The 17,555-nt window shown below is 48.4% G+C and overlaps 2 protein-coding genes across 4 annotated transcripts in view; one reads left to right on the top strand and one right to left on the bottom strand.

Moving 5' to 3' along the window:
- Window positions 1-701: 701 nt before the first annotated feature.
- On the top strand, window positions 702-13,660 carry CUEDC2 (CUE domain containing 2). Its single transcript, XM_026851583.1, has 9 exons — window positions 702-825; window positions 6,374-6,467; window positions 7,321-7,464; window positions 7,774-7,835; window positions 9,280-9,413; window positions 10,534-10,704; window positions 11,030-11,091; window positions 12,695-12,755; window positions 13,133-13,660. The coding sequence occupies exons 2-9, from the start codon at window positions 6,394-6,396 to the stop codon at window positions 13,277-13,279; spliced, it is 855 nt and encodes a 284-aa protein (XP_026707384.1). The 5' UTR covers window positions 702-825; window positions 6,374-6,393; the 3' UTR covers window positions 13,280-13,660.
- A 129-nt stretch (window positions 13,661-13,789) lies between these two features.
- The window catches only part of FBXL15 (F-box and leucine rich repeat protein 15), a 21,219-nt gene continuing 17,453 nt past the window's right edge, over window positions 13,790-17,555 (bottom strand). Inside the window, exons 1-4 of one of the 3 annotated variants that reach the window (XM_026851582.1) lie at window positions 17,180-17,354; window positions 16,554-16,804; window positions 15,299-15,801; window positions 13,790-14,920 (exon numbers count right to left, since the gene is read on the bottom strand). In XM_026851582.1, the coding sequence (XP_026707383.1) occupies window positions 14,731-14,920; window positions 15,299-15,801; window positions 16,554-16,736 (876 nt within the window). In that variant the 5' untranslated portion in view covers window positions 16,737-16,804; window positions 17,180-17,354 and the 3' untranslated portion in view covers window positions 13,790-14,730. Of the gene's footprint in view, window positions 14,921-15,298; window positions 15,802-16,553; window positions 16,805-16,899; window positions 17,100-17,179; window positions 17,355-17,555 lie in introns of those variants that run through there. The other 2 variants (XM_026851581.1, XM_026851580.1) reach the window with 2 other exon arrangements.

Below are 17,555 nucleotides of genomic sequence, written 5' to 3'. Positions count from 1 at the left end.
GGGCTGGGCCCTGCAGCGGCGCAGCCGGCTGCGGCGGGGGGGGCGTGTTCGGCAGTAGCGTGGGAACTGCGCCGGGGTGAGGGGTGCCGCTCGGGCCGCTCACGGGCTGTTCTGGGCACCCTGTTGCCAAATTCTGTCAAGCTTCCCCTGAGATTATTCTTGTCTGCTAGTGAGGAGGAAGAGACACGGTGAAAATAAATAACACCCCACAACTGCTGAGTCGATAGTTAGGTGTGATACTACAGCTCAAGACAAATGCCAGCCACTGACCCAGCATGGGACTCAGTGGTGCCTTGGCCATGGCGATGTGCCAGAAGTACACAGAAGTAGCAGCAGGGAAACCCCACGCTAGCTGTCTGGTCTGTCTCATCAAAGCCACCAGAAACAAGTTCTGCTTCACAGAGGCAATGGGGCCACCAGTGCTTTTGGAATATGTCAGTGATGTTCAGAGGCCTTGCTACAGAAATTGTAAATGTTGAAAAATCCTACTGGGGCAGTGAATTTGAAGGCTAACAAGGATGCTATAATCGCATCCAAGTTAGCTTTTCACGTAGTACTTTTTATTCCAAAGGATAAAACTGTACTCTTTGTATTAGGGGAAACAGACATAAGTGACAAAGCATAAAAACACCAATATACAGAGAGCGATTCTGCTGTGGTCCCACTCCAGCTAATTCAGCTTTCCTTTCCTGTAAAGGACTCCTCATTCATGGCTTGGGCCAAGCAGCCGTAGGGTGGACCATCAGCATTTCTGCAGGCACTGACATGATTTTGTAAACACCGGTTTTAAGTCAAGATCCTTGCACAGACAATACTTCTGCTCAGGTAAGAGCCCCGAGTCAGCAGAGCACTACCCAAGTGCAGCTGTCCATCATAGATCTGGGGAGGAGGGAAGTGTCTGGCTGCTGGTATTACTATATTACTGTAATTTAGTGGGACTAAGTTATTAACAGAAGCCTTATTTTAGTGTTAGAGCATTAAGCAGTTAATTGTGTTAACGTGCACAATGACCTCAGCTTGCTTTCCCATAGCAAACATGCCATGAAAGTCCTTTCAGGGACTTCTTTAGCAGCAAAACAAAAAATGGGAGCACTGAAATTATGTCTGTAAGGTGTTACTCAGCCTGGAAAGTTTTCTTTCAAGCCAGCAGATTTTCAGGAGGTTTAGTTCAGTGGAGTATAGCCACAGCTTGCTCTCTGTCCTGCAGATCTGGCTTTTGAGACATTTCCTCTGAGGCTGTATGTCACAGGCTATACTGAGAGCTTCTTATATCCCAGGGGTCTGCACTTTTCCAAGTACAGGCACACACACACCAGAGCTGCATGAGACGTGCTCTGTGCTTTCTCATATAACAAGTTTTCAGAGAGAGCACAGTGAACCCTCCATGTCCCATTACTTCTGAATTTCAGAAACTTGAGCTAAAGAAACCTTCTCATGGTGTTCTAATCAATCCTTCAGCTAGGTCAGATTCACCTAAACTTTCTCTAACCTGTTCTGAGAAACATCCAAGGCATACAACACCCATCTCCTTCCATTTGCAGAAACCTCAAGTCATTGGTAGGCAAATTTATGATCTCATAAAAGTTGATATACATCTGAATGGCAGTTCCTCTTACCTCAGAAACATTTTCCTAAATTGCTTTCCAGTCTATCTTGTTAATATAAAGTCCAAGGAACAATCAATCATTCCCATATCATCACATTGACCATTTGAGAATGATTACTGAAATTTGAGTTGAAAGAGCCTCCGGAAATGATCTAGCTGTATGCAAACATTTCAGATTTTCACCATTTTGTTTTTAAGGAAGGCAGATTCATATGAATTGTACAAAAAACCCCCAAATTTTCTTAAATATAGCATAAGTAGGTATTTCAGATGCCACAAGGATAATGATATTTTTAGAGGATTATTATTTCTGCAGCCATTTAAAAAAAAAAAAAAAAAACCACAACAAATTTGACATTGACATGTTAGGAAGGAAAATGCAAGGGTGACGGAGATTACTAGGTTCTCAGGACAGACAGTAGGGTGGCAAACTATTGAGCTGCTGGCCAAAGTATCTAGTACAGAAAATGAAGGATTTTCACATTCACATTTTGAGAACTGATACCACTTTTCTTGCCTGAGGTGAGGAAATACGTATGCCATGCAATATTACATGAATCAAGTAAGCAGTCCTGATATTTCAAATCACACCTGTCTTAATGAGATTCCATACACTGCTCTGCTGCTCACTCTTTAATAATAAACCCCAGTGTTTAAAGACTGTCTGGAAAGTGACAGGGATGTCCAAGGGTTGAAGGTCTTTTGTTCTGACAGTGCAAAACTGTGAGGCTGTGGCTGAGGGCAGAGCAATAAGAATACCATTTCTTGACCATATGTTTTTAAAAAGAGATTCTGTGCAACATGTTAAGTAGAGCCCACATTATAATGACAAGAAATGTAGAAGGACTTTCATAGATATGTTTGAATCAGCTGACAACTACTGAAGTGCTCTTAAAATCCACATTGCAATTATGGCTGGAAGTTTAAAACTATGCTAACACCTTTTCAGTAAAATTGAGCTCTCAGAAGAGTAATTGCTCCTGCCTTTGGGTTTTAGATCATTCTGTGCATTATAAATCATTCCTCCACAAACCTGCACATAGGATAAGTCCTTCTAGTAAATCTCCCTCTTAACTATTGCAGGTCACCACTAGAAAAAATGTGGTATTTGAAGGTAAAATGTGTCAGGTGTTTTGGTGTCCTGTGTTACATAATTTTAAACTTTGCTGTTTGGGGAGGAATGTGTAGCAACATCAGTTTATTCCTTGAAGAATCCATTTAAAAATATTTGTACATAAGTTTTTAATCAGCTCCCTCTATTTCAAGAAAATACCCTCCAAATCTGAAAAGCTAGAAGACCTTCAAGACTTGCCTTCCACAAGCGTCATTTGGCTAAGAACATTGTGCACTACAGATCCCCCAGATGTTAAGTTTTGTGAGGACTATTTACTGGGGAATAAAATCTCTCCCCCATACCAATAAATGACCAAATGCAAGTGCATTTGTCTCTTGGTGCCTCTGGTTTTACAGGAGCAGAGATGGGTTCTTCAGGTGAAAGGGCAATGGCTGACCTTTGAATACTTGATCACCCAGCTCTTTTCTGTCCTTCAGTGTAAGACTGTGCTTTTGTCATTTAAAGGGTTTCCTTTCTTCAAAGATAGAGTGAAGGTGGCAGCTTGGCTTCTCTGTATGTAAGCCTTGAATCCCGGTGTGCTGGTGGGTGAATTCTTCTGAGATGCCAGAGAGAATTTATACCCAGTGGTTAAAACCTGCTGCCATCTTTCCTCACACAGACACAAGGAAATAGCTTTTGTTCAGATACAGCATGGTAACTCCACAGGAAAACACCTATTTTCAAACACTTCACACCAGCATTTCTTGGTGGTTGTCATAGGTTGGGGAATGGATTCAAGACCAGTTAGTGACTGGCTGTAGGTGCAATACTCCTGTTGCCGAGTTATCTTTTTTCTGTTTCTCTTGTCCCGGTCTGACACTTGCTTGAAACTGCTTTTGATTAAGGAGATGAGTGACTTTGCCTGTTCTGTTGATCAGAATAAATTAATTTATGGACCTCACAAAAGTGCCTTTGACACGGTGAATTGTGCTCTGTTGTTCAGGTAATTGGGTTGTCAGGAAATGCTATTGGTTACTATACAGTTATCTCTTACAGAATTTTGGCCTGTTTCATGGAAACGGACAAAATCTTTTAGACTTCCAGTTCCCAGGATGTCATGAATACAGAGCAAGAAGGAAATAAGCATTCTTCTTGTTAGTAGTGAGTGTAGTAAGAACATTCTGACTGCTCTATGGTGATATCCCATCGCTGATTTCTATAAAAAATAAAATTACTTTTCTTGTACTTGCAAGTTCAGGGGGCTTGCTAGTTGCCAGCATTTGCAGATTCAGCTTAAAATGGGGGGAAAACATGCTGCTTAGGACACTATTCTTGCCAGCAGAGATTCAGAATCTTATAATTGGCTTTTTGATGTCTGAGAAGGATAGAACAAAGGTCACCTTTTTTTCTGGGTATGTTGCAAAGATGAAAAAGATAAACTTGGTTCTGTCACACCACTGGAGAACACACAAACAACAAACGGGTAGCAGGAAGGTGTTTTTACACATGGTTTTAGCAGCCAGCTTCCACACTTGCAGGCCATGACATCTGCAAAAGTGAGAAAAATGCAAACAAAGGATCCTTGTGAGGCTGAAAAAGTAAAAGCAGCTCAGAAGCTCACTTTGGGTGTTTGCATGAAGAGCTCCTACCTGAAAAAGTTTGGACTCTTGTGATCCTCTAATTATGTGAAATGGGATTTTTATAATTGAGATTACGGGAAGCAAAAAAATTTTTTAGCTTAAGATAGAAACAGCAAACAAGTAATCTATTCCAATGATCCCTTCCTCTGTCTGTTTCTGCATGTGCTGTGTTTGAATACATGTATGTTGGTCATATAGTGTGTACGGCATTTTTAACTCATTGTTAATTTTCGCCAAGTGAGAGGCACTTGTAAAGGTTTGTTTTCTTTTTTAGTTACTTGCTCCAGATCAGTGGTAGCTGTAGGGAAATGTAGGTGATTAGATGGCTTTTGTGTTTAGCTTTGAACACATTGAAAATTGGGGCAGTTCTTCTATATGAGCATGTCTCACTGTTCATGTCCCGCTGCTGTGAGGTTCTTTCCATATTTGTCTCCCTACTGCCCCAAAGGAATGGCACTAACACAGGGATTCAGTAAGAGATGGTCCCTTCTGGTAGCAAAAGCTATGTTTGTCCAAATCCCTGAAGAGTGCAGAGTGGGAATATTTGGTGGGGAATCACTGCAGGGAGATGCAATGTAAGATGCCATGTACCCAGCAGGGCACTTTTGCGTTAGCCTGTGTCCCAGCTTTCTCCCTCAATATTGAGAGTCAAATCCCTAGAGCCTCAGAGGTGACAGAGGCCCCTAGAGCCTATAGAATGACCACAGCCAGAGGCAGGTCTGACTGACTTGGGCATGCTCCTCTGGCCAGCCACAGAGGAGTGCACATGTGTTCTTGGCACCTGCAGGGGTGGCCAAACGCAGCACAGAGCATGGATGGGCCCCAAGTCTGCAGATGGACCTACACCAACTGGCTGCAGGGCTTTGGTTCTCTCTAGGTCCTGCAAGAGCAGTGCTGAGTGCTGTGTGGTGGTTTTGTTTATATCCTGCTAGCTCTGGAAGTCTCATCTTGGGAAATATCAAACCTTTTTTGGAACACAGGAATTGTCTCTCAACAACCCACACAGCTGCTCTGTGAGTTCTGTGTCAAACAGACCTGGTCGGGTCCTGGTGTGGTTGGAATGAGGGAGCTGCACTGGCAGGAGCATGATGACCTTTGGAAGCTCTCTGGCCAATGACCACATTGGTTTCTCTATATGCAGGTCTAGTTTCCTTCCTTGGAACAACTCAGTGCTTACACCAGGAGTTTGTCCACCCAGCAGCTTTGTAGGCCCCAGGGGGAATGAATGGTTAAGAAACAGCTTTTCTCCACCCAATTCAGTCCAGGACCAGTACTGACAGCTGAGGGAGGGCTGTGGGCAGCCTCCCTCTGCCATTGCTTCTGTAGGAGCTCTGTGATTCTTAGAACTCCCCTGAGTTTTGGGTTATCAAGCGCCCCTTGTTGCAGCCTCATCAACTGCAGAATGGCTCATTTACCCAGCACAACAACGGGCTCCTGTTTGGGCAGGATTCCACTGGCAGTCTGGGTCTGACCTGGAGACCTTTGATATTTTGGCTGGCAGACTAGTTGTCTGTGCCCTGCTTGGTATTTCCCTGTAAAATACGGTCTAGGTTGTCTTCTCTTTAGGAGACATTACCATTCCTCCCACTCGCTCCTGAGTCCAAGCATCACTGCAGATGCTCTTAGCTGGAAGGTCCACCCCTTTCTACACTGAGCATGCAGACCCACTACCCCCTGCTTCCTCTCTGGACAGCACAGCATTCCAGCTCAGAAGGTGTCTCTGAGGTCCTGCAGTTGAACACATCTGCATTTCCAGCTTTGCTTCCTGGAGGGGACATTTTAAATGTACAGTACATCTGCATACTGCCAGCATCAACATGAACGGGAGAGGCCCAGGATAATGGGCTGCTTTGGGCTGGTAGTTCCAGTGGATCCTCATACTGCTGCTTTTTGTGGATATCTGTGCCTACTGTTACCCAGGGATGACAAGACATACCGGAGGAGTTTGAATTGTTCTGATGGGAAGAGCACATTTGCCTATACCATGCCTACCTTTTGATCTTGCTGACATTTTGATCTACTTCTTGTCCTTGAAATTACATGGAGTTTTCTTTTTCCTCCTCTTTATTTTAGAGAAAAAGGTTTAGAGTGACATGGAGCTTGAAAGAATCATTCGAGACACACTGACACGCTTCATCCAATCCCACATCCCTGCAGCAGACCTCAGGTATGTTGAGATAGGAAGATCCAGTATCATTGTTCTAGCTTGAACTCTGCGTTAATTGTCCCTCTACACATTATACTGAACTCTGTAGCTTTCCTGTAGTTTGTGTTGCTTTTCCTTAAGTCAGATCCAGGATGCAGGTAATTTACACAGGCTCTGATGGGAATGCTTCAAAAACTATTGTTTAGCATTGCAATGTAGCAATGTCATTTCTTTGACAGCCAAGATGATTAATTTCCTGTCCAGTAATGCACATTAGAATATGGGATTCCCTTCATTCCACAGTGCTCCCAAACGGCTTTCTGAGCTGCGTAATGCTATGTCAGGGCTCTCCCTTTTATGAACTTTGCCTGCATGCAGAGATATAGCCACCTTGAGGCTGGAACACAGTGGCTGGTTTTGCAGCCAGTGGCAGCAGTGACACAAGTGCGGACAGCAGCAAGCAGAGAACACTGCATCCCATAGAAATTGCAATTTGACAGAATATGATGCTCTTACCTGAAATACCAATTAGCATAGAAAAGTCAGGGTTTGAGCACTTGGTATATTTTGATCAGCTGAGCTGAAGCACCTACAGGGGCACAGCCTTTGGGCACACACTGGGACTTTCATTCAGTGCTGGCCAGGAAGCAGGAAGGCGTGCAGTATTTTATCTGTAAATGCTTCCCACTCAACCACTAACCACCTGCTACCTGGCTTTACTGATGGAATCTGCCCATAAGATACAGTCCACATAGGTCTTTCTGCTGTTCTGGTAGAAAGACACAAGGTTAGGGGGAAAGAGGATGGAGAAAAAGAGTGAGAAAAATGGGCCTTTTGACCCTACTGCCATGTCCTATGTTTTCTCTGTCTCCAGTGGGATGGATGATGTTTTCTTCTCTTACATCACTGGTGTTCTGGAAGAGCTGGGCTTACCAGAGTCCTCTGAGGAGACTTTTGACATGGACACCTTTGTGGAAATGATGGAGGCATATATCCCTGGTTTTGCAGAAATCCACAGGTATGTGAATGTTACTGCTTTGTGTGTGCATGTCATGCGCTGGGGGCCTGGACCAAAGCCCCTCAGTACCATACATAAATTTTGTATACCTAGCTGAAGATGTATTAGTACCAGACATGGGCCATTATGATTAAATCAGTCAGTTTGAATACACAGATGCTAATCCCAGTGTAGTTTGTAAGGAGGTCCTTGGCCATCTGAAATACCAGTTTATTCTGTTGGGCTTCCCATCAGGCATTGAGAGGCAGCCAAGTAGGACAAGCTACTGGTTTTATTCCTCACACTAATTGTACAGCTTCTGTCTTGCAGTGGGGATGTTTGTGAAATGATGTTCTCCCTCTCAGAAAGGCTTGGTGAGGCTCGCAACAAAGGTGAGTTAGACAATTTCAGCACAAGGGTATATTCTGCACATTTTCAGTCTTAGTGTTTGGAGTTAAGCAATAACACAGGATAAAATACAATGTTGTTTGCCTCAGGATCTCATAAGGTAGCCTGAATTGATTGGGGTTTTTTTTAATGTTCAGTTGGGTTTTTGATATCAACACATGGGAGGTTTGAGTCATATGGAATACTGTCCAAGACATACTGGGGTGGAAAACACTTGATCAGATCTCCAAACACCTCTGTTCAGATCAGATCCAGAGTAATAAGAAAGAAATAGCATATACAGGACTTCTTGTTGAAATTCTACTGTAGATAAATTCTGAAAGTGAGGATTTCTGCCTGCCTCTTGATAGCCATCTGCCTAAGTGACACTATCACTGGGCAGCCCATGTCAGGTGCATCATCAAAGAGAGAATCCACCTGATTATGTATATCACTTCTAGACTTTGAGCATCCTCAAAGCTCACTTCCCATTCACTCATGAGCCCTGTCACAGATGCAAAGTTAGCAGTGAGTGTTCTGGCCTCCACTGTGCAGGACTGGAGAAGACTATACTATCCCAATGGCCCTTTCTAACCTGAATATTCACAGATCAGCAGGTCTGCTGTATTAATCAGCCCCAAAGATATTTCCTACTAAAGGACAGACAGGTGAAGTGTCTGGAATATTAAACCTTTCAGGACACACCAGTCTGGGTTTTGCTTATCTAGCAACATCACTGGTGTCTTGCCAGAAGGCTACACAGTCTAGAACAGACAGTCCTGTCTTATTTCACTTGCTGCTTTCTTGACCTTGACAACATCTACTACTCTGCGTTGGTCCCCTGCATCCTATGCTTTGAGGTTCCTGATGTAGCCAGAGTGTGGAAGGACAGCACCATGCCAGTTTTAGAGAGGACATAACAGAGGTGAAATTATACTACTTACAGTGACACAACAAGAGCCTGTAAAGAGAGATGCATCAGCGTAACCTGAGCACAGGATGTGCTGGCTCACGTACAGCCTGGGGACTACCAGAGTGTATTCCCATGTTTAAAATAAAAAAAATCACACCTTAGTTCAAAGTTAGAGCAAACACCAGGGCATTCTTAGAAATGTAACAAAATTACTGTAAGTATCCACAGCCAAAGTGCTGAACGACCGAGAACTGACAGGTAGAACTGAATTCACTAGCAGCCCACACCAGTAAGGCCTGGAAATGCAGTGCTCAGGCACTCCAGCATGCACTAGCACTGCTTTTCTGCAGGTCAGTGTAAGGAGAGCTGCTGCTGTCCCCACTGAGGGCAGGAGGAACAGTAGTACTTCCCAGTCTTGTCACTTAAGAAGGGATTTGCTTTGGCACACAATGCACTAGCAATCTAGTGCCTACAGAAAACACAGAGCTCTGCCTTTAGTGGGAATGTTCCTCAGGAGATATAACTATGTCTTTAAGAAAAACCTAGCCAAAAGACTGTGGGCAGTGGGAGTGAAGCACCTTCTGAAGACCTGACCAAGGGCCAGGAGCCTGGAGCTGGAGCCTGCAACGGGGAAAGGCTGTGCACTCCAACAGACGGAGCTGGGGCCCAGGTATGAGCACCCCGCAGAAGATCAGGAGCACTGGGGACAGTCACCCAGCACTAGGCTACCAGCACCACCTGAGGGCATTTTCTGGCTCTGGAAGGAAGCACAGCATAGGCTGTGACACAGCATCACTAGCATCTGTGATCTCCTCCATTGTATGGCCTGAGCAAGACTGTCAGTAAGTGTAAAAAGAAAATTATGTGCTGACAGAAAAGTATGAGCCATTGCTCTGGCTCATCCTTTCCAGCCACAGGATGAGCCAGAGTGATGGTTGAGGGCCTGTCACAGCACCCTCAGAGATCCCACAGCAGCACTGTGGGGACACCTGTGCAGCACTAGCCAGGCTCCACCCCACTTCACCCTGTTCCCCTAGCCTCCCTTCAGAGTTTGAGCTGGATCACCATTTCTCCCCTGCTATTACACAATATCTGCACAGGAAGCAGTCATGTCTGGGTGTCAGTCCCGAAGAAGCCTGTCCCACCCCCAGTGACCTTCCATGCTGTGCACTTACTGAGCTATACAGCACTGAGTCATTGACCCAACAGTCCTGATCCTGCAGCACCATTCAGCATGACCCATGCTACAGGCATTGCAGCACCTGGCATATCTCCCTTCCTTCCCCCACGCTCTGCTTGCTGTTTCTCCAGTACTGATCTCTTCCTGCTCTGCAGTGCAGTCATTCTGTGTCAACACCCTTCTAAGCAAATGGCCCTGCTGTGCTTTGTTCTGATGTAGCCACAGGCTGCTGTTTAGCAGTCCCATCCATTTCTGATAAAGCACATATAACTTCAGAAGGTGAGCAGGAGTTTAAGCATTTGCACCACAGTGTCCAGCTCATAAGGAGACACATAGCACAGCCACACCGATGAACGAGTTCACAGCAGCCTTACTTTAAAGAAAGCTGAAATACAGGGGGAGGAGGTGAAGGAAGAGAGATGCTTTGTCCTTGCAAAGATACAATCCCCTGTTAGCTTCAGGAATGGGATTTAGTCGCTCTTGTAAGGAGAGAGCGCTTTCAGCTGAGGGCAAGCTGCATTTCCTGACAGCGCAAAACCAAAGACACCCCTTTCAATAGCCCTCTCCTCAGTGTATCCCCAACTTACCTCTTGTCTCTTGCTCCAACTAGGAAGGCGCTGACCTGAAGGATGGGGTGGAGCTGCTACTGGAGATGTTCCCAGCCTGTACCGTGAGCCAGGCAGAGAAAGCACTTGCCATGGCCTTGGGGAACTTGGAGGAGGCAGTACAGTTAATTGTGGAGGAGAAGGTGGAAATTGGCCCAGCAGGTGTGAGTGTGAAGGTACTGCACTCTCAGTTGGGTGCCAACAGGCCAAGGAGCAGGGCAGAGCTCAGGGACATACAAGTGTCCCAGCTATCTGCTGCAAGCTTTGACTGCAGGAATTTTCCATGCAGTGGGCCAGGAGTATGACCCAGAACAACAGCCCCTCTCCCTCCCTTGACTCTCTGACTACTAGCTGTGCCCCCAGGGGAGCTGTGGCTGGCACTCCCCTTCCCACAAGGCCTGGAGTGCTCTGCCAGCAACTGGGGTCACCAAGCTAGTAGGGAGGGGTAGCTGTACACCCCACATGTTCTGCTACTCACACACCTGCCTTGTCTCCTCCCAGGAACTCACACGGCCCCGCAGAGCACCCAACCATGAGGAACTAAAACAGGTTATCCTACAGAAGTAAGTACCCAGCAGCAAAGAACCCCTTATTCTGCTCGCAAGAAATGAAGTGGCACTTTCAATGTGGTCTATAAGGAACTGTAAAGTACATGCTTAGTAAGGATGCTGTGAAGCTGATTTGGGTGTAGCTGAACACATCTAAGCACAAATACAATAATCAGGTGGGAAAAAAAAACAGGCTTGGGTTTGTTTTAGAGCTCTGGCACAGAAACAGGTTATCTGCACCAGCTGGGTCACAGTGCCAACTGCGCGTAGTTTCAGCCTCCTGCAGACACAGTGTAAATCACAGTACTGTCAGCTGAGGTCCTGGTTAAAGGCACAAACATGCTGCAGCTCAGGTAACAAACACATGGTGACTTGTAGAAGTACAGCAACTCATTCATACCTCCATCCTTGGAGACAGCCCAAACAAGGCTAAAGATACCTTTAAGAGACTGCCTGTACAGCAACACTGGGAAGATTAAATCTCAGTTGCTGAAGGTGTGAATAAAATGCATTTAAAGAGACTTTTCTGAACTGCCCCTATGGACTTCTTCGGTTTACCTTTACTCATTTCCAAAAGCATTTAATTCTCAATAGGAGAACCCACAGTGTGGTTTCATCGATCTGCAGTAAGATCTCAGCTTTCATGAGTATCCTCCTGTGGGCATGCAGATTCCACATGTCTATCCAGCCACATCTTTTCCACCACTTTACATCCTCCTCAGTGACAGAACAAACAAGTCAGTGGGCTAGGGAAGATAAAGCAAGGCAGAATGGCATCCAGGTAGAATTAGCAATTGCTGTCCTTGCCTGTCTCCTGTGCAGACTTGTTTCAGGGTGACATGTAAGGGAACAAAAAAGCACCAGCTGCTAGTTATGTTTCTGGGAATTTCACTTTAATGACATTTTGGCAACATCCTGTACTTTAAACATTCCTCAAGCACAGGTACAGAGAGCAGATCACCATAGCTGAAGATACACAGGAGCAACTAGACTAACTACTGAGGGAGAAATCATGGTCAGCTGCACTGCCCACCTGTAAATTAGCACCAAAGTCTCAAGAGTAGTAACTCGGCAGTACAGCAAGTAAATGCTTGGGCCCTGATGCTTCAGTCACACAGGGAATGAGGTGATGTTTCTGTGAAGTTGCTTCCAGCACAGACCTGTTTTGTAGTCAAGTATTAGGTGGAGTGTGAAAGGAACACCATCTCTTCAGGGCAGAAGCAGCCAGCTTGGTCCTGTAATCTCACCTCTGTCATCTTCAGCTGCTGTCACTTGGGCTGAGAAAGAGCAAAGCTGCCCCAAAGGCAGAGCACACCAGACCTCGGCACCTCTCTCAGTTCCACAGGGCCTACTGGCATTCTTCAGCCCGAGTTCTCAATACCCTTCACATACAAACAAGGATGCTACTTCAGGAGAATCCTGCTGGGTTCTCACCAGAAGAATGACACACCTCTTGCCCATTTCATCCCGAGGGGAACGTTAAGTACTCCTAGCTGCAATCCAGGCAAGTAGGACACACTGCACAGCCACAAACTAGTCACAGGAGAAAGGACTTAGGCTGTGAATAGCCCTAGACAATGCATGTTACAGGGTTCACTAAGTGCTTCTTGTCTTTCAGATACATGATGGTGGATAGTGCAGACGATCAGAAAACACATCGGCCAGTTCCACCCAAAGAGGTAAGAGCAACAATCCCAGCTCACCAGCAGTTGGAATGTCCTTTGGCTAAAAATCAGGCTGCAAGTCCAAAAAGCAATGGGGCAGGCCAAAGTCAGAACCACTCATAGAGCCTTCTAGTCAGCAAAAAGGGGAGATAAGCTTAGCTAAGGTGCTGCAGGGTCTGTCAGTTCCTACCGTTCCTGACTAGCCTGGCTCCTGCTTCCCCCAATCAGGCAGCTTCGTTCCCAGTTTTGCCCAATATTCCCAACACAAAGGATGGGTAAAGCAGCTCATCCCAGTCTTCCTGCACCCACCCTCCAGAGCACAGCTCTGCTGTTGCTTGTTGCTTCCCCTTCCCTAGCAGTGAGGCTGTCCATCCACTTTCTTTCCTCTCCAGGCTCCCAAGAAGTTGATACGCTATATTGATAACCAGGTGGTGAGTACAAAGGGAGAGAGGTACAAAGACATTAAGAAACCTGAGAGCGAGGAGATGAAGAGAACCTACATCAGCCTCAAACCAGCCAGAAAGTACAAGTTCCATTGACAGCCAGGTCCTCCTGCTCTTTAGCCTCCACCTCACCAGCCAGGCATGGCAGGATAGACATGTGGCACTAGGGGTGAGGGGACGACTCTACCTGCCACTAACTGGAACTAACCTGGGAGCCAGGACACTGCTTTCAGCTTCCTCAACTAACCCAGTTGACAAGGAGGAGACTTCTCTCCTTGTCTAGCTGTCCCTCTGCCCCCAGGGGCATACTGCAGTGGCTCTTCGGGGCCTGGGCATTCTCTGCTATTCCTTGCATGGGACATTTTTAGATCCAAGATGTGGCTTGTGCTTTTTGCAGCAAGCTTTTTACAAGTCTGTGTGCACTGTTGCTTTAAACTGAGTGCCAGTGTTAATAAAGATGATGTGAGTTGGTGTGTAGTTGAGCCAGAGTGTGCACATGCTTTAGAGACACTGCTTCCAATCCCTCCTGGGGCCAAAGATAGGAGCAGGGTCATCCTCTCTTCCCCTAATTACTTTCTTCATCACATTCACCACAAGATGTGGCTGCTGTCTGGTTAACCACCTAGCAGATACAAGGGCTGAAGCTGAACTCCTCACCAGAGCTAGGCTCTCCCTGCCAACACAACCTGCAGCACTCTATAAATGCCAGCCGACAGCATGGCCAGGGGTCCTCCCATTTCTTACCACTGTTGAGTGCCAAAGCTCCAGCCATGCAACACAGAGTAGGATATAGTAGCAGACCTGGGCGCTACTGAAATGTTAAGTCAAAAGCTGGAAGAAACAAATGGCAATGACCAACTGCTTTTGGTGACAGCACAGCTAGGTTTGGTGTTCATCTAGCATGTTCCTGCTGAAAATAACTCCCATTTTGCACCAGCCTACACCAGCACCCTGGGCATGGACAGACAGACTGCCTGTGCCAGGGCCATGCCAGCCCTTTGGTGCCAGGCTGGCCAGTGGCTGTGGGCTGGAGCTAGGCTCACTCTGCCCTCCTCCCAGAGCCCAGAGGGGCCTGCCCTCTCCCAAGAGGAGGGCTGGCAGCTTTGCTTCTTTCTGCTCTAGCTGGCCTGTTTTGTTCCACAGCTCTGTTGGCATGCCCTGCACACCCACCCCAGGGGATAGTCCCCATCACACGTTCTCCTGCTCTCTGGACAGCTGCTGCTTAGAGATTTAAAATACAACAAATAATAAATCCTAGCTATTAGCTGGCCTGGCCAAGGCCTGTTCAGCACCATGGTGTTCTGCAAGTCACTCGCTCTCTCCACACCACTGCAGAGGGAGTTACTTTCCCCGGAGGCACCAACAAAACCCACTCAAGAACACCCAGTGGCTGCTAAACAGCCCCAGAGGAAAGAGTGAGCCCCACTCAGGCCAGCCTTGCCAACAAGACCGACCTCTCCCTCTGCACGTCTCCACAGCAGCCAGTTCTGGCATCCTCCCGGGATCCCAGTGTTGTGTCAGTCCCCCCCTCCCCAACAGCAGCAGTTCTAGATCTGGAGGTTGATGAAAGGGGCAAAGCCAACCACGTCCTGCAGGAGAACGAGAGCCCTCTGCAATGGAGGTTCCACATCCAATTCCACCCCACGGCTTCGAAGGATGCTCAGGCTGGACTCAGCCACGTTATGGCAATGCTTCACCTTCAGAGAGCGCAGCTTGGGACAGTACTCAGCCAGGACCCTGACAAGAAAGAAACCACATGCAGGTTGCAAACCAGGACGCCTAATTGCACCACCCATCCTCTTTTCTACTCTGAGCAGCCCAGCACTAACGACTGTGCCACACATGCACCGTCCTTTGGGAGCAGCACCGTGGTGGCCTGCAAGAAACTCAAGGGACATGGTGAGGTCCCAGACCTACCCTCCACAACATGCCCAGAAATTTGCTGCTAGTAGCAATCAGTGCCTCTCCTGAAGGGCCTGCTAGTGGCTTCTCCCCCAGACTGAGCTCTCATTGCTTTCACCATGAAGAAATCGGATGTTTCTCTCTGGTTCTCTTCCTCTCCCCACCCCAGACACCTGCCACCCCATCCTGGCTCCCTTTTACATTGCTCAGTACCTGATGGAGTCATTCTTGACTCGCAGACACCCTGTGAGGTCCAGGTGTTCCAGCTCGGGGCAGCACTTGGCAATCTCCTCAACTGCCACATCGCCCACATTGGCATTGACAGCCAGCGACAAAGACTTGAGCCTGCTGCACTTCTGCACCAGGTAGCAGATGGCCTCGTCCTTCAGCTGGCGACAAGCCGTCAGGTCCACAGCCTCCAGCGCCTTGCAGTGGTCAGCCAGGCTGCGCAGGGACAGGCTGTCCACCCACTCGCAGTGAGCCAGGGAGAGCTGGCGCAAGTTGGGGCAGCTCAGTGAGATGGCCACCAGCGCGTGGCGGCTGAGTTGGGCACAGCCCTTCAGCTGGATCTGGTGCAGGTGGTGGTTCTGCCCGATGACCGGGAGCAGCTCCCTGTCTGTCAGCCAGTCGGAGCAGTTCTGGAGCGCCAGCTTCTGCAGCACTTCGTTGTCCTTCAGCAGGCTAACAAAAGCAGCTCGAGGGATGGCAGGTCCGATCTGTGTAGGGAACCCAGGTAGAATAAGACATCCCCCAGGGTTTCAGATCAGCCAAATAATCTCAGCAAATACTCTCCCCACTCCTCTCTTCCACTGTGACAGTGGTAACCAAAGCCACCTCCTCTCCTCATCCCAGGACAAACCCTGCTGTCAGGCTCTCCTACCCTCATACCAGGGCTACTGCCACAAGCTAGAAGATGCTCTGGCTTCTCCATCCCCCATCATCACTGCTGCATTTATATATTCATGATGAAGCGCCACACCTCTGCTTTCTAAAATCTTTGCTAGACCACTCTGTGTCCTCACAGAACAGCAGCTACTCCTGTCTTTCCAAGTCCCAGGCAGTGTCTCCCAGAGCCAGCACAGGCTCTCCCTGAAGACCAGGCACAGAGTTATCTCCTGTCAGACCCACCCTGTTGCACAACCTCCATGAGGTCAGCCAGGCCATGCCACTCTGGAGCCAGTCTGTGTTTCTGCCAGCCAGAGCCCCATAATGGCCTGGGTGGAGCTTCCAGGCTCACTCCTCCCAAGGCCTCTTGCTAAAGACACTGACATTGCTAGGCCCTGAATCACCACCTCTCCTCCCTGAGCCCATCTGTCCAGTCTGACACCCAAGCCATTAACCCAAGCTCCTGAGCAGAAACCAGCCTCCTCGCTGAGAGTTTCTTTTCTCCACAGAGTCAGATGCTCCCCTGTTGGCTACCAAGCAGTAGGCCACCTGTGTGTCCCCCAGCCTCAGAGCCATCCAATACCTGGCTTGAGTCAAAGCAGCGCATGTTGGCCAGGTACAGCTGGATGAGAGACTGGAACGACTTGCTGACCCTCTGCAGGCTCAGGAGCTGCTGCAGTGGCAGATGACAGAGGATATGTGGAACCAAGATGTCTTCCCAGGGCAGGTCCAGGAGGCATCCCCTGGAGGGGGTCAAACTCATCATCAGATGCCAGGGAGCCAGGCTACAGTGGGAGCCAGGCTAGGTCACCTCACATCTACTGCCAGGTGTCTCTAGGAGAAACAGCCAGAAAAAGAGACTCAGTGACGACTCCCACCGACAGCCCAGAGGGTAAATCCCCTTGGCTAGCCATCAGCAGGGCACACACCTGCCACCTGCATCACCTCCTCCACAGCCTGGGACTTTCACTGCTCAGGCATCTGAATCCACCTCCCTGCACTGCCCTCCAGCAGAGCTCGGGTGAGGCCACCACATGCTTAAGGAGTCCCTGTCCCTCAGCAAAGCAGCAACTGCTGCAGCATTACCGTACCACCCGCACGGTAGCTGTGCCTAGCTTTCACGTCTAAGCACCACTCTACCCAGCAGCTAGCCCCATGCATCCAGTGCTGGGCCACTCGGGCACCTTGCAAGGGGGAGAAGACAAGCACCTGCTCCTTCCCGTGGGGAGCAGTAAGGCTGCGGGCTCCCCCCAGACAGGTCTCCCTCCGAGGAGCGGAACACAGCATCTCTGCCGAGATGAGGCCGCTGCGGAGACGGCGGCCTCGGGCGCTGAGGGGAAGGGCGAGCAGTGGCCGAGGAAGGCGCATAAAGATCCCAGCAGCCCCAAGCCCCCCAGGCCGCGGCGAGTATCGACCGCAGCAGAACCTGCAGCTGGGGGGGGAGGGGGGAGGCCTCGCCCACAGCTATTCCTCCTCCTCCTCCGTCACCCCCTTGGGCCCCGCTTGGCCCCAGAGCCGTCCCCAGGCCCAGCTCCCGGGCTGCCCCACCACCACCGCGAGGGGGGCCACGAGAGCCCCACCGAGG

Source organism: Athene cunicularia (assembly GCF_003259725.1).
Source record: "Athene cunicularia isolate RWA chromosome 6 unlocalized genomic scaffold, athCun1 chr6_part1, whole genome shotgun sequence".
In the NCBI taxonomy this organism is placed as follows: domain Eukaryota; kingdom Metazoa; phylum Chordata; class Aves; order Strigiformes; family Strigidae; genus Athene; species Athene cunicularia.
Note: the sequence above shows the minus strand (reverse complement) of the source record. Positions and strands in the feature narration are given on the sequence as shown.